General features: G+C 37.6%; 1 protein-coding gene and 1 pseudogene across 1 annotated transcript in view; one reads left to right on the forward strand and one right to left on the reverse strand.

Annotated features, from left to right (window-relative positions):
* The window catches only part of Atg2b (autophagy related 2B), a 78,541-nt gene that overhangs the window by 32,905 nt on the left and 29,582 nt on the right, over positions 1 to 16,054 (reverse strand). The window contains exons 12-21 of the mRNA XM_090344790.1: positions 15,553 to 15,703; positions 14,615 to 14,707; positions 14,324 to 14,512; positions 10,795 to 11,068; positions 9,331 to 9,433; positions 7,859 to 8,057; positions 6,383 to 6,525; positions 2,233 to 2,390; positions 1,686 to 1,858; positions 1,008 to 1,158 (exon numbers count right to left, since the gene is read on the reverse strand). Of these exons, the coding sequence (XP_090200916.1) occupies positions 1,008 to 1,158; positions 1,686 to 1,858; positions 2,233 to 2,390; positions 6,383 to 6,525; positions 7,859 to 8,057; positions 9,331 to 9,433; positions 10,795 to 11,068; positions 14,324 to 14,512; positions 14,615 to 14,707; positions 15,553 to 15,703 (1,634 nt within the window). The remainder of the gene's footprint in view (positions 1 to 1,007; positions 1,159 to 1,685; positions 1,859 to 2,232; positions 2,391 to 6,382; positions 6,526 to 7,858; positions 8,058 to 9,330; positions 9,434 to 10,794; positions 11,069 to 14,323; positions 14,513 to 14,614; positions 14,708 to 15,552; positions 15,704 to 16,054) is intronic.
* Positions 11,120 to 12,809, forward strand: LOC150054885 (divergent protein kinase domain 1A pseudogene; annotated as a pseudogene).

Genomic DNA, 16,054 nt, shown 5'->3' on the forward strand with positions numbered 1-16,054 from the left:
AAAGTTCGGTAAAACCATAGAAGTCATTGAAAGTATACTTTAAAGCTAAATTGTTTGATATATAAATTATCTCTTAATAAAGCTATTATAAATAACTAGATTTGGTGACACATGGCTGTAACATCAGCACTTGACCTCCTAAGCAAGACTGTTTCAAAACTGAAAAATCCAAAAACCAAGAAACAAAAGCTACTAAAACTATTAAAAAGAACATAAAAGAGCCAGGCGATGTGGCTCATGCCTGTAATCCTAGCTACTTGGGAGGCTGAGATCTGAGGATCAAGGTTCAAAGTCAGCCCAAGCACAAAAGGACCTGAGACTATTATCTCCAGTTAACCTAAAGAAATGAGAAGTGGGGTTTGGCTCAAGGGTAGAGTGGTAGCCTTGAGCTGAAAAGCTGAGGGACAGCACCCAGGCCAAGTTCAAGCCCCATGACCCACAAAAAATAAAATAAAGAGGGTCAGGAGTTTGGCCTAGTGGTAGAGTCTTTGCCCAGCATGCACAAAGACCTGGGTTCCTTTCCTCTGTACCACTGCATAGAAAAGCCAGAAGTGGTGCTGTGGCTCAAGTGGTAGAGTTCTAGCCTTGAGGAAAGTCCAAGGATAGTGGCCAGGCCCTGAGTTCAAGCCCCAGAAATGGCAAAAAAAACCCACAAAAAACAAAAAACCCATAAAGGGGCAGGAATATTGCCTAGCATGCACAAAGACCTGGTTTCAATTCCTCATTACCACATACACACAGAAAAAGGCAGAAAGAGTGCTCAAGTGGTAGAGTGCTAGCCTTGAGAAAGCTCAAGGATAGTGCCCAGGCCCTGAGGTCAAGCCCCAGGACTAGCCAAAAACAAACAAAAAGAACATAGAGCCATCTTCAAATTTACAACTATTACTGGATGGTATAATCAGAACCTTCACCCAGAAAATAGTTTATAATATTAAAGTTCACTCAACACTTTATCAAACAAGAAATCGAAATGTGTCAAAGAAATTAATAAATATTCATTGTCCTACCTTTGTGGTATAGACTGAAACTGCTAGATTGAACGCAAATATAATGCTTGTCATCAAAACCTTCATATTTTGTCACACAAAATAATGAGCCACTGTTGAATTCTAACCAGAATTCACCATGCTTGTTTTCCAAGAGATCTCCATTATCTTGCTAAGAGAAGAGGGGAGGAAAAAAGTTAATATACTTTTTTTTAAATCTCAGTGTGAAGAGATGGAGCCTTTGGCCTCACAAATACCAGGCAGGTATTCTACAACCAGTTCCACCCCCAAAAGTAATTATTTAAATGAAGGAAAGAAGTCCCATGGGATGTTCTAATTTCTTAAGTCAACTTAGCAAACCGTCCCATATTACATCAGTGCAGTGCTAAGAGCTGAACCACTTCACATAGTACTTGAAAATGGAATAAATGCTATATGAAACTTCTTGTGCCAAATAAGTGCCAGTACTTTATCCTCCTCAAAAGTAGAAAAAGTAGCAGTTACGAGCCTCAGGAGCAGAAGCAGTGCATTCTCTAAGGGGAAGGTGTTTCACCATGTGATCCCATTGCCACAGCACTACAGATGTCCTCCCAGTCACTGAGACGGCTCTGCCCTTCTAACAGCCAGTTCATCGATGAATACTGTGATCACTCAAACAGGATGCTTTCTGAGATAACACTTTGGATTTACAAATCTTACCCTGACATCTGTGAACACAGCCATTAATCCATGATTAATATTCAGAAGAACTGAGAGAAAGCTCTGAGAGTGCTTGTTCTGAGAGTCTAATTTTTTTTTCCTCCGGGAACGATAGTTGGGATCGACAGCAGAAAAATACTGCATAGTCTCTTCTTCAGACCCACTTTCTTCATCTATGGGGATACAAACAATTACTTAGCTCTATATCCGGTAAAATAAAACAGCAACTTAAAAATTATCACAAAACTATCTTATACGTTCATTTCCAATTAGTTTTACAAATATAGAATGATAATAAAAATTTTATCATTTTTATCCTTATTCCTTACACTTCAGTGTATATATCGTCACTTCAAGGTATACATTATCATTCAAATGATCTTCTCAATAGACAGCAACAGAGAAATATTCTCATAAATTATCAAAGAAACTATAAAATATTGACATGAATAGAAAATATAATCAGCCTCATCTTACAGTCTACAATAAATTACTGTTAATTTAGAAATTAGGCACTTTAATTCAGGATAAATTTAAAACACAGTACCACAGTGAACCGTAGATTTAAATGTATTGAAACTATCTTTGCTGAAGGTGTCAATCAGTTGGCTGGCTACTGAAAGTCCAATGCCATATGAAATATTTTCAAACGTTTCCACTGGTGAAGGGGCTGTTGGTTCCCACAGTAGGAAGTCATTAAAGATCCTATAAAGACAAAAGTTGAAAAACACATATGTGTAATTTAAAATTTAAGTAAACTAAAGATTTCCCTACTGGACAATTTTTAAACGGTGAAACAAGAATCAGACCCTATAAAGACTTTGACTTACGTTACTTCAATGGAAAAACAAATGTGGCTATCATGTAGGACAGTGAGAAAAGAATCTGCACATCAGATACACAGAACTACATACTTGCCTAATATTACCTTAGAATAAACACAAAGTGCAAACTCATACTGTACTTTAAGGTGTGCTTTAAAGACAGAAACTAATTAAAACTAAAAACCCATGCAGAATGCAAGACTACAAACAGGAGAGCATTTTGCAGGCTACAGCTACTTGTGCTTCATTGCACTGCACGTTCTATCAATCCTGTTGGACTAGCAAGAAATTTATTTTCCTCATTTTACCACTGAAGAAACTGCCTCATAAAGAGTAAGTGAGGGCCAGGCACTGGCGGGTCACGCCTGTAATCCTAGCTACTCAGGAAGCTGAGATCTGAGGACTGTAGTTTGAAGCCAGCCTGAGGAGGAAAGGGCATTAGACACTTATCTCCAATTAACAACCAGACAAATGGAAGTGGCACTGTGGCTCAAAGTGGTAGAGCACTAGCTTTGAACAAAACAACTAAGGGACAGTGCCCAAGCCTGGAGTTCAACCCCAAGACCTGACCAAAAAAAGAAAAGAAGAGCTGGAGGCATGGCTTAGGAGATAGAGCTCCTGCCAATGAATGACTAGAGAAAGACCTAGGGTGAGAGTCCACATTCAGTTCTTTCTCTAGAGGTGTTTAAGATCTCCTTTCAGCATGAAGTGCAGCTTTAGCACCTGTGTGTATATCATGAAGAATATGCCACAGGGAGTAAGAAGAATAAACCCTACCAACTATCTAAAGTAACCCAACTGACGCTGGTAAACAGGAGGCCACAGCTTGGATCCCAGCACATCCTACCTTTTTTGGTTCCGTTGTAGGACTTCAACCTGGGGCCTGGGTCCCTGAGCTCTTTTGCTCAAGGCCAGTGCTCTACCACTTGAGTTACAGCACCACTACCTACCTACCTTTTCAAAGAAAGACTTGTGAGCCGGGCATGGTGGATCACACCTGTAATCCTAACTACTCAGGAGGATGAGATCTGAGGATCATGGTTCAAAGCCAACCAGGGCACTGAAGTCTGTGAGACTCTTATCTCCAAATAACAACCAGAAAACTGGAAGTGACACTGTGGCTCAAGGGGTAGGGCAGTAGCCTTGAGCTGAAGAGCTCAGGGATAACGCCCAGGCCCAGAGTTCAAGTCCCACAACCAAAGAAAAAGAAAGAAGAGAGAAAAGAAGGAAAGACTTGTTACCACTCAGATATACGGTTCTTGCCTGCTCCCCTCATCTATCCTCTAGCTTTGAAGAAAAACTCAAAATTCAAAACTTATATAGCATATCCTTCATATATAGCTATTTGAATCAACCACAGCACTTTGAATACCATACTGTGCTTCTTCTTCTCCCCTTCCGGAACTGGCAGGCCTGTCTCCTAGGAGATGGAGTAGCATCTAATCACTTCTACCCCTATTCTAGACCAATGGCTGTCATATATAGCAGGCACTGGCAGCTGACAAGCTGGAAGAGACTATCAAAGAACAGACTCACAGTAAAGCCTATGAGAAAGTGGAAAGCAATGAGGCACCCCTGCCCCTTCCTGTGAAAAAAAAGTTCCCAAACCAATTCCTGAGCTTCTGAAGCCCTAGAAATATAAGCAAGACCTCTGCAATAGCTTCTAAGCTCTATCCAAAATACCCCTTTTTTGGAAACATCGTTGTTAAAGATACCAAGGATATAGAACAAAAAGATGTCACATCTCAGACGCATAGACAGCTATATCCCATAATACAGGTACAAATGTGGCTTTCTTTCTTGGGCATCTAAAGGTATAGAGCTATATAGATCTAGATCAGAGCTTCTATGATTAGAATGAACATATAAAATGAGGAATTTTCTCAGGAAATGCTTTTCCTTTCCCTTTCCCTTATAGTAAGTGCAATCTATACATAACAGCTTAGAGAAACACTATTACTTTAAATAAAACCCAGGGTTCATGGGTTATGGCCTATAAACATGTTTCATATTGTTTTGCCAATTCCCTCATTTATATTTTTGTCCAAACCTCCTTTTAAGGTTTTTGATTTGTGTTATTTTTTTGAGGGGGGGTAGAGGGGTAGGATCTTAGCTTATAATCAAGGCTAGCTTAGAACATATTACATAGCCAAGGCTGGATTTAAACGCATGAGCTTCCAGCCTCTGCTACCAGAATGCTGGGATTTCAGGAGTGTGATACTATCAGTGGCATAAATAGTCTTGACACCAATAATATAAAGCATCAAATGATGTTTCTAATATTAAGAAAGGGAACAATACTTAAAGACACATCATCACAATTCTGTATTAGGGCCTAGAATATAATAAGAAGCTCTAAAATGTTCTATTTAATTAAACCAGTTAGACTTTTTTACATTAAATTTTAGATGCATATATTATAAACTGGATGTTTAAGGTATATCCTATTGGTTTTGATATCCTGGTATAACCAACAATAATGCAGAAAGGATTGGGTCAAGTTCTTCTGACTTCCAGGTTGAATCTTAAAAGAACAGCTCATGCTTTTTAGTGTTAGCCCTCCGTATACATTAGTAATTAGCAGATATCCCTCAATATAACCTAAAGGGAAAAGATGATGAATCAGTGGCTTCAAACTTTCAATCATGTGTGAACAAAGTACAACAATTAAAACTGAAACCCTCACAATAAAAAAAGAAAAACTGAAATCCTTTAAGCAAACTCATAAATTATGAATTGCTTAGAATGTGTTAAAATGGTAACATTTTCTTTCTATACTCTTAATGGTGAAATTCACTGTCAAACTACTGACCTAAAGTAGACCCTAGAGTCCTTCCTGCAATTTAAATCTGATCCTAAGACAGGCAATGACAATCAGGGATATGCTCCAGTGTTTATTGTTCACAGTAAAGAAGTGATAGGTAGGGACATCTGACACCAAGAAATCCTATAGTAGAAGCTAAGCGATGGGAGTGACTGAAGATTAGTGGAAATACAACCATGTGTTTACATATGGCAAGTTAGTACTAACAAACACTAAAAACTTGTTTTCTAGAAATCCACATGATCTTCTGTCAGGTTCATTACAGAATACAGCCCTTCAATGGGTGGAAATAACAGTAGTGACTTAATGCTTAACACATGCCAGACACTGTTCTACACCATTTAATCCCTCAAATAGCCCTTTGGGCAGGCAATAGTACTGTCTATATTTTATAGATGAAACAACTAAGTAAATTGTCCAAAGTCATCAGAGTCTAAGACCTCAAATTCCATTTATTTTCTTGGTATATATGTTGAGGGGTATTTAAGTATAAGATGTTTACTTTTTTTTTGCCAGTCCTGGGGCTTGAACTCAGGGCACAGTGTCTGGGCAGTGTCCTTAGACATTTTTTGCTCAAGGCTAGTGCCCTGCCACTGAGCCACAGCACCATTTCCAGCTTTTTTTCTGTATGTGGTACCAAGGAATCAAATCCCAGACTTTGTGCAAGCTAGAAGAACACTCTACTCCTAGGCCAAACTCCTGGCCATATTTACACTTTATATATAAAGAGTTACAAATTAATACTCAGTCTAGTATTTCAACAAGCCTTTTTGAATTTTAAGAAGAAATGCTTCTCGGTTAATAACTTTACATCCATTCCGATTCTATAGCAGAATCTGCTGGCCGTCTACACAAGTACTTCCTCTTTCCCATCACTGCATTATGTAGAAAAACACAGCATTTGCTCAGTAAGCTAACCCAAGTTATTGTCAATATGCATACAAAGTGCATGGGGGTGAAAGATAATAGGAGATTAAGCAAAGAGAAGTGGGGAAATATGGAAACAGAAGCAAATGGGCAGAAAGTCTGATCCCAAAGACTGAACTTACCTATTATAAAGCTTCTCATAAAAGCTTTTATTAGGTAGAATTATATGAATATTTGGCAACGTAAGTTCCAACACATAATGAGAATTGCTGATAGCTTTGTCCTGAAACTCTGTCATTTCTACAGGGTCTCCTGGCATCACCATCTAAAACATAATTTAGTGCAAAAAAGGGCATCAAATAACCATTTTATGTTTAAATAATTGTAGCACTTTTCAACATATCTGTAGCTTAGTATGTGAGCAACTAAATAAGTCATTAAGATTTACTGAGGAAAATATACATGAAGACAATAATAATAATAATAATAATAATAATAATAATAATAAGGTAGGTGCCAGTAATGTCTATAATACTAGCTACTAGAAAGGCTGAGATCTGAGGATAGTGGTTCAAAGCCAACACAGCCAGAAAAGTCCATGAGACTCATTATCTCCAATTAATGATCAAAAAGACAGAAGGAAATGGAGTATTCTCCTCTAAAACCAGCCTGGTACAGAAAAGTCTAAAACTCATCTCCAAAATAACTAGGAAAAGGATAAGCTGGGCCAGGTGCTGGTGCCTCACACCTATAATCACTCAGGAGGCTGAGACCTGAGATCACGGTTCAAAGCTAACCTGGGCAAGAAAGTCTGTGAAATTCTTATCTCCAGTGAACAACCAGTAAATCAGAAGTGGAGCTGTGACTCAAAGTAGTAGAACACTACCCTTGAGCAAAGGAGCTCAGGGACAGCATCTAGGCTCTAAGCTCAAGTCTCAAGACAGACCAAAAAACAAACAAACAAAAAAAAATGAAGCCAGGTGCCAATGGCTCACGCCTATTATCCTAGCTACTCAGGAGGCTGAAATCTGAGGATCCTGGTTCAAAGCCAGCCAGGGCACTGAGACTCTTATCTCCAATTAACCACCAAAAAAAACAGAAGTGGCCCTGCGGCTCAAAGGAGAGGGCGGTAGCCTTGAGCTGAAGAACGCAGGAACAGCGCCCAGGCCCAGAGTTCAAGTCCCACAACCAACAAAAAAAAGAAAAGAAAACAATGGCTAGGAGCACTACCAGGTGAGCAAATAAGCTGAACAAGTATAAGCTCTATATTTCAACCCAGGTATCAGCAGGGGAAAAAAAGTTAGAAAAACAACAACAATCAATTTTGTAGTTGAAAACTGAAAAAAAAAATAGTATAGATTTTTTTTTTTGTTTTGGTCAGTTGTGTTTATTCAAAGAGTCCTCTGCCCAACTGGCTTTGAACTGTGATTCTCAGATCTTAAACACCTGAGTAGCTAGGATTACAGGCATGAGCCACCGGTGCCTAGCTAAAATAATTTTTTTTAGAAAATAAAAAGTTAGCCAGCCTGTCAGCCTGTGAGTTCCAGGTCAGTCTGAGATAAAGAGGAAGGTGTTATCTCAGTAAGAAAGGAAGAAAGAATGAAATCATCACTATGGCTCAACGGTGATGTGCTGCTTGCTCACATACTTCTTTTTACCTGTTCATTTTCAAACATTACTCTACGGGAAGAAAAAGGAGATGGGGCTGGTCTCCTTAGATCGCAGACGTCTTTTAGGGAATGAGCACCTCCTTCCTCCTCTTCCTGGTAGTGACCATCATTTTCTTCTTCCTCCTCTTCCGCTGCTACTCTTTCCAAAATGGAATGCATGGCTGGTGGGTTTATTTTCAGTACCATTCTAATAAGCAAAGATAACTTTTTTTGAACTAAGGTCTAAGTATAACAGAAAAACTTTAACTTCTATGCAAATTAATATAAAGAACACTCGCCAGGCACTGGTGGCTCACACTTATAATTATAGCTACTTAGTAGGCTGAGATCTCAAGATACTGGTTCAAAGCTAGCCTGGGCAGAAATGTTCATGAGACTCTTTATCCCCACTTAACCAGCAAAAAGCCAGAAGTAGAGTTGTGGCTCAAGGGGCAGGGTGCTAGTTTATGATTATCTGACTAAACTAGGTAACTCAAGAACAAAGTATACCTTCTCCACCCTCTCATTATATATATATTACATATATATATATATTTTTTTTTTGGTCGGTTGTGGAACTTTAACTCTGGGCCTGGGTGCTGTCTCTGAACGCTTCAGCTCAAAGCTACTGCCCTACCCCTGGAGCCACAGCACCACTTCCCTGTTTTCTAGTGGTTAATTGAAGATAAGAGTCTCATGGACTTCAGTGCCAGGGCTGGCTTTGAACTGGGACCTCAGATCTCAGTCTCTGGAATAGCTAGGATTACAGGCGTAAACCATTGTGCCCAGCTCTCTCACTATATTTAACACATACATTTTGGGAAAATAGTTTCCAATCTTTAATTTTTATTCACCCATCTTCCTCTAGTTCCTTCATCAAAGCTATTCTTTTTATCTTAAATTTAATAGTCAAAATGTTAGTTAAAAGAATTATATTTTCCTTAAAAAAGAAGATCCCAGGCTGAAAGTTTGGCCTAGTGGTGAAGTGCTTGCATAGCATGCATGAAGACCTGGGTTCAATTCCTCAGCATTACATACAAAGAAAAAGCCATGAATGCTGGGTACAGTGGCTCACGCCTGTAATCGTAGCTACTCAGGTGGCTGAGATCGCAGTCAAAGCCAGCCCGGGCACTAAAGAACCTAAAGAACATGAGTCTCTTATCTCCAATTAACCACTAGAAAATAGAAAGTGGAGCTGTGGCTCAAGGGGTAGGGTAGTAGCCTTGAGCTGAAGAGCTCAGGGACAGCAACTAGGCCCAGAGTTCAAGCCTCATGACCCACAAGGGAAAAAAAAAAAAAGAAAGAAAGAAAGAAAAAAAAAAGCCATAAGTGGTGCTGTGGCTCAAGTGATAGAGCTTTAGTCTTGAGTAAGCCCAAGGACCATGCTCAGGCCCTCAGTTCAAGCCTCAGGACTGGAAAAAAAAAAAAGAGAGAGAGAGAAAGAGAAAAGATTCCAATGCACTTATTATACATTTGCTCACCGTGGCCAGTCAAAGTCATCTGATGATGCTGTATCTCCATCCACTCCACCAATCACATGGAAAAACTGAATAGATGGTTCTCCTTTCTCTTCCTGGAATGACCCTAATAAAATAAGGCAGACTCACTGCAATGCAATCTATTTCCAAAGCAAAAGACAAGATCTTTCTTCCTAGAGGAACAAATTTCCTCTAAATTAGGAATATAAAGTATGAGTAAATTCTATTTTTTATTCATTGTTGTCTACTTATGTAAGAACAAAAGTAGATAGGATGGGCAGATGTTAAAGATGTTGTCCTGTATTTAAATTAAAATTCTAAAGTATCAACATATTTAATATATAAGGTACAAAATTATAACATAGTAAATATGGCAGTTAACACTTAGTGCTAGTAATGATAATTTTTCATCAAAAAATATAGCTCAGAGGTTAACATGTTCAAAGCCCTGGGTTCAATCCCTAGCACTGAGGGAAAAAAAAGTTTATATAGCTAACCTGCCACAAGAAACATAAAGGTAATAATTATATTTCTAACTATGTGCTTTTAACAACTACTATAAGAATTACCAATATTCAAAATAACCATCTACAACAGATACCTTTTCATTTTGTTTTCCAAACAAAATGAGGCACATCATGTAAGGAATGGCCAGATAATACCTAAAGGCCCATTCATGAAGTCTCAATTGGCACATGTCAATTTAAAAAATCTCCAACAAGAGATAAAACTCAAGAGACAGCAGGAAAGGACAACTTCTGCCACCTTTGGGTGGTGAGTATAGGACAGAAGAAGGGAGCTACTGTGGCAGAGGACGGTTGGGTAGAAGTCAGGAACCCCAGGATGAAGAACTTCTGGAGGTCATAGACAAGCTCATTCCAAGTTCATACACTCTCTCTTCACTAGCTGATAGAAGCAGCACAACACAGAAAAGTTCAAATAGGTTTTACCAGAAGGTAGTTAATATAACTGCTGAAAATTAAAGTGGTAGTGTCAAGAGCTAAGTTTGAATCTTGATTCTGCCATTTACTACAACCTGAATTTTGAAGACGCTTCTTGATAAGCCCACTGCTTCCTCCGTTTATTATACAAGGGTGAGGAAACTAGTGTATGGAGATGATAACCTAAGGAAACACAACCATGTACGTATGTATAGTGCTCAGTATGGCACCAGTAAAGTGACAATCAGTTCCTGCTACTACCAGCCAACAATTAGTAAGTGGTAAGTGATAATAAAAAGCAAGAAGTTCTTGAAAAAAAACTGAATAAGTCACTACTCTTGGTAATTTTTTAAAAAAATTATGCATTTATAAACAATTTTGGGGGGAGATTATTGCTCCAGTTTTCTAACATAATCATCTCCAATGTTCTTATATTTAGAGGCTATCAAATCCTTCTAAGGCATAAGCTTCTATCTATAGAAGAGGTTATATCTAGTTAGGCTGTTATATCTAGTTAGGCTCTTACCAGCTAGTTCTCTAAAAGTAAGTTCCAATTTAATTTGTTCTGGGGTTGATCCTCCTGTAAACTCCGTTTTAAATTCCAGATCTGTGAATGCTAAATGAAGGATCTCTTTCTGAAGTGACTTCTTAAACCATGGTCCTCTTTCTTGGTCTGATCTTAGATCAGGGATTGGGAACCGAACAGAAAGATTTAATGCTGGTGTGGCAACTTGTACTGACACTCGACAATTTGCAGGGCTATGTGAATCATCGAGAAATACTTCAGTGAAAGCCTTGTGCTAAAATACAAAAAATTTTAAAATGCCAAAATATTAAGTAAATAAACACAAATGATACAAGTACTCAACATTTCAACATGTTCAATTACTTTGTTTTTCAGTATAAAGCATTAAAATATAATTCAAACAAACTACGATACAATATTACTTTAGTATAATAAAACAACCACTAAAAAGTCTAAGACTACAGCCAACAGTTGTAACTCTAACATAAAAGTAATTAAAGGCAAACTGAAGCAAAGTGACAGTAACAGTATATACATACACAGACACACACACACTACTATAAACTAAACAAATGAAAGAAGATATACATTAGCCAATCAACAAATCCAATAAAGTTAAAAACTACTGGAGCACACAACATGTGAAAGATTTATCAATATACTACTTTAAAGACTCAGTATGGGTCATTCTTGCCCCAGAGATGATATCACCCATTTTCAGACTATTCAAAGTACATTCCTTTCCTAATAAATTCTCCTGTTATTTTCACTAAAACATGTATGAATGTGTTTTAGAGTACTCTACTTGGTACAATATGTAACCGGTTATTCTTCACAAAGATTTATTTAGGAATTTGAGATAATTTACCAGGTGTTATAAAATGTGAAATGGAACAAGCATATCATCTTGTTTTGGGAATTGAACTGGTAAGCCAGCTTAGGAAAACTGTACAAATTCAAGGAAATAAGTCTGCAAGGCAAAATTGGGTGATCAAGGAAAACTCTCTGAACTGGTTAATCTCCTTTTGAGGATGTTTGACAAAGATGGCCAGGTTTTCTTGGGAGAAACAAAGTCAGCATGGGCATTCCTTCAGTTAAATGAATTTCTCCTCATGGTGACAATGAAAGATAAAGAACATACTTCCAAACTAATGAATTTCTGAGATGACCACAAGTGATAGAAGCAATGAATATAGTCTTTATGGAATAAACCTTTCATGAATCACTGAATTTTTTTTTATCCCATCTATGTCCAGAAAAAAGATAAACCACCTATTCACACTATTGTGGCCTAGGAAGGCTAAAATAGCCATAAGAGTTTTAGACTATGTGGAAGATGTCTTCCACAGTTTCTATGGAAACTTCCTTATGAGTAACACTAGAGCCAAAAAGCTAGAATTATAATAAAAAGTACCATTTGAAAATGGGAGATAAGAGGGACAGGGAATGTAGCCTAGTGGTAGAGTGCTTCTTGCCTAGCATGCACAAAGCCCTGTGTTCGATTGCGCAGTACCACATACACAGATAAAGCTGGAAGTGGTACTGCGGCTCAAATAGTAAAGCACTAGCCTTGAGCAAAAAAAAAATACAAAGACAGTACTCAGGCCTTGAGTTCACACCCTAGGACTGACAAAAAAAATAATAAAAAAGAGGCCGGGAGTTTGGCCTAATGGTTAAAGTGCTTGCCTAGTATGCACGAAGACCTGGTTCGATTCCTTGGTACCACATACATACAAAAAAGCCGGAAGTGGTGCTGAGGCTCAAGTGGTAGAGCTCTAGCCTTGAGAAAGTCCAAGGACAGTGCTCAGGCCCTGAACTCAAGCCCAGGACTGGCAAAAAAAAAAAAATAATAATAATAATAATAAAAAAGAAAAAGAAAATGGGACATGAAAAATATGTGCCAGAGACAAGGACAAAAGAATTCATTAAGTATCGTCACAGGGAGTCTGATCTGGACTGTGTCTAAGACTAGTTATGATCAGAATATAATGAAGTATACTTCAGAACTGATATAGCCATAGTGTTCTAAACGAAATTCATGAAGAATCAGAAAATCAGGCTTTATATTTGTATTACTCTCTCTTTGATACTAAAAATTCTAAAAACATTATTGTGGAAGAAAATTTCCCACACAAATGTCTTTTAGTTCATTTAACCATTATTATTATCACAAGAAATGATATTTATCATCATGCCTAACTCCCTTTATTTTTAACTAAAGTTGTCTGTTCGGTCATAGTCTTAGGGCCACCAAATTCCTAATGTATATGTTGCAAATCTAACTACTTGATTTGCTTAGAAAGAATTCTAGGTACCATCTAAGTAAAAGTAATACAATGTGATATTCAATTTCTCCATTTTCTTTCAGTCAGTCATGGGGCATGGATTCTGGGATAAAGCGCTGTCCCTGAGCTCTTCAGCTCAAGGCTACTACCCTACCCCTCAAGCCACAGTGCCATTTCCCATTTTCTAGTGTTAACTGGAGATAAGAGTCTCCAGTTGTTCCAGGGCACAGAGGCTCACACCTGTAATTCTAGCTACTCAGGAGGCTGAGATATGAGGATCAAGGTTCAAAGTAAGCCAGGGCACAAAAAGACATGAGAGGACCTAAGACTCTTATCTCCAATTAACCCTGAGAAAATGGGAAGTGGGGCTTGGCTCCAGAATAGGGTGGTATCCTTGAGCTGAAGAGATCAGGGACAAAGCCCAAGCCAAGTTCAAGCTCTATGATCCATAAAAAAAGTTTCACTTCTTTGGGTCTTTAGTGCCCGGGGCCAGCTTTGAAGTGCGATCCTCAGCTCTCAGCCTGATGAGTAGGTGGGATTACAGGCGTTGGTTGAGTTTCCCCGCTGGCTTCAATTTCTCCATTTCCAAAAGTATATCCTTTATTATCTGGACTACAAAGATAGTTCAGAAATATCTGAAAAATGAAGTCATTTCTTTCGGAGAAAGACATCTAACTCCACTGTAGCGTAACCATTTATTCTTATTCTAGACATTGATTTTGTTATCTAAAGTTTACATGGATTAATATATGTCTTCACTTAGTAGTTCCTGATGAGCCTTCTTCATGCTACACCAACTCCATAACACATTTTAGAACTGCAGCAAAAGTTTCAGCGTAATTACTAAACTAATTATTATAACTAATGTACGTAACTATTATCAAGACATAAAAGTAGCTGGGTGCTGATGGCTCATGCTTGTCATCCTAGCTACTCAGGATCGTGGTTCAAAGCCAGCCCAGTCACAAAAGTCCATGAGATTCTTATCTCAAATTAACCACCGGAAAACTGGAAGTGGCATTGTAGCTCAAGTAGTAGTAGTACACTAGCCTTGATCTGAAGAGCTCAGGGACAGCGCCCAGGCCTGCAGTTCAAGCCTTATGACAGACAGGAAAAAAAAAAAAGACATAAAGATATTTTCACTTTTTCATTATCATAAATAATTTAGTTTTATATGCTATTTTAATGCACAAAATCTATTATCTAATCACAATTGTGTTATTTACAACTTTTTGAACACTTACCAGGCTAATATGCTTATTATATGATGTATACATGTGTGATGCCATCATTTCTACCGTAGTAAGTTTCTGTGGTTGAAGCAAGGAATTTAACCTGTCCACAATACTGATATCCAGTTCACAACATACGGGACTTAATTTAATTTTCAACTCAGCCTTCTGAGGAACTGAACTAAGTCTTGCTTGATTACCCTTAAAAAAAAAATACGTTCATTAACAATACTATAAAAACTCACAACCAAATATATATCAGAAAGATTTTATAGGTGGTAATCACTCAAAAGGATCTTTTACCTGGGGTCCTCTATTCTCTGAATGTTTATAATGAAGCTGAAGACACAGAGGAGGGGGGCCATCAGTTCCTTCTTTGGATTGGAACATTAGAAGCTTAACAAAGAGAAATACAGTTAAAGCTAAGACACTGAGCTGTGATTAATCACATGAAGCTCTCTTTCTGACTTGGAAGAGCATTCTGACTTTTTGGGTTTCATTGTGACCACTTACTAGAATTACAAATGGTACTCTAGTTAGCCAGCTTTTGTGATGCCTTGGATCTCGTCTGTGGAACCCAAGTGAGGACTCAAACAAATTGATGCCCCGCCCCACCCCCAAAGAAGATTTTTAAAATATGTAAGGGAAAGTAACAACAATGTTATTTTGACAATTTAAAACATTTCCTACCTCGGATTACATCAAATAATATCACTGAAGTGAGCTAAAAATAAAACATTTTTCTAAGTCACACTTTCACATTAGGAAATAAAATCAGATTAATGGTTAAAAAAAATACCACTCCTCTTGTCTTGCATAGCACTTACCACAAGAAGAATTCATAAGTATTTGCTTTAATAATACAATTCTTCAGATAAGAAGAGTACTTTGAAAATGAGTGAAATGAAAGCATTTGTCTCGTAATCTGTCTGCCAATGTGGAACATGTTAGTACTAGATCAAAATGTTTATTAGATTCATATAATGTTTCTGAATGCCATACTTTAATAGTTGTTTCAACAAAATAAAAAGATTTAAAAATGATAATAGGCTAGGGGCATGACAAAAGTGACAGAATGCCTATATAGCAAGCAAGCACAAAGTCCTGAGTTCAAACCCTAATAATTAGTAATAGTACTAATAGTATGAATTCCATTTTTAAAGAAAACCATTACTGACTGTATAATTCTTAGAAAGCAAAACAGATCTAAAAATAATTCCAAATGAGGTACAGGCATTTACCTCTGTATACTGAGGAGGAACTGAATGAGAATCAGTGGGAAACAGACACTCCAGAAACTCCATTTGTCCAATGGACACATCAGTACTAAAGTAGTGGGAAGCAGATCGTTGTCTTTGTTCATAGGAGACTTTGATGCCAGTACCTATAAATCTATTATAAAAATGAAGTGCTTAAAAGTACTCACATACATCTACATTAAACATATACAAGTAGCCATCATCTTCCTACTTACTTTTCCCATGTAGTTAGGGACAGCAGACAAGTATCACCATACTCAGCTATTTTTTTTAAATAGATGTCTTGCTGACTTTTGTTATGGCTGGCCATAACAAAATATAGCACAAATGTTAACTAGCAATATAATATAATTTAGTAATTATATTTAGCATTTACTAAATACCTATTTATTAGGACAAGTTCAACATATTCACAATAAGTAATATTCCTTAGGATAGAAACCAGAAAGATGGCTTCAAATACACAATTCCTAAACTAAAGAAA

Source organism: Megascapheus bottae, chromosome 14 (assembly GCF_031878675.1).
Source record: "Megascapheus bottae isolate mThoBot1 chromosome 14, mThoBot2.hap1, whole genome shotgun sequence".
In the NCBI taxonomy this organism is placed as follows: Eukaryota; Metazoa; Chordata; class Mammalia; order Rodentia; family Geomyidae; genus Megascapheus; species Megascapheus bottae.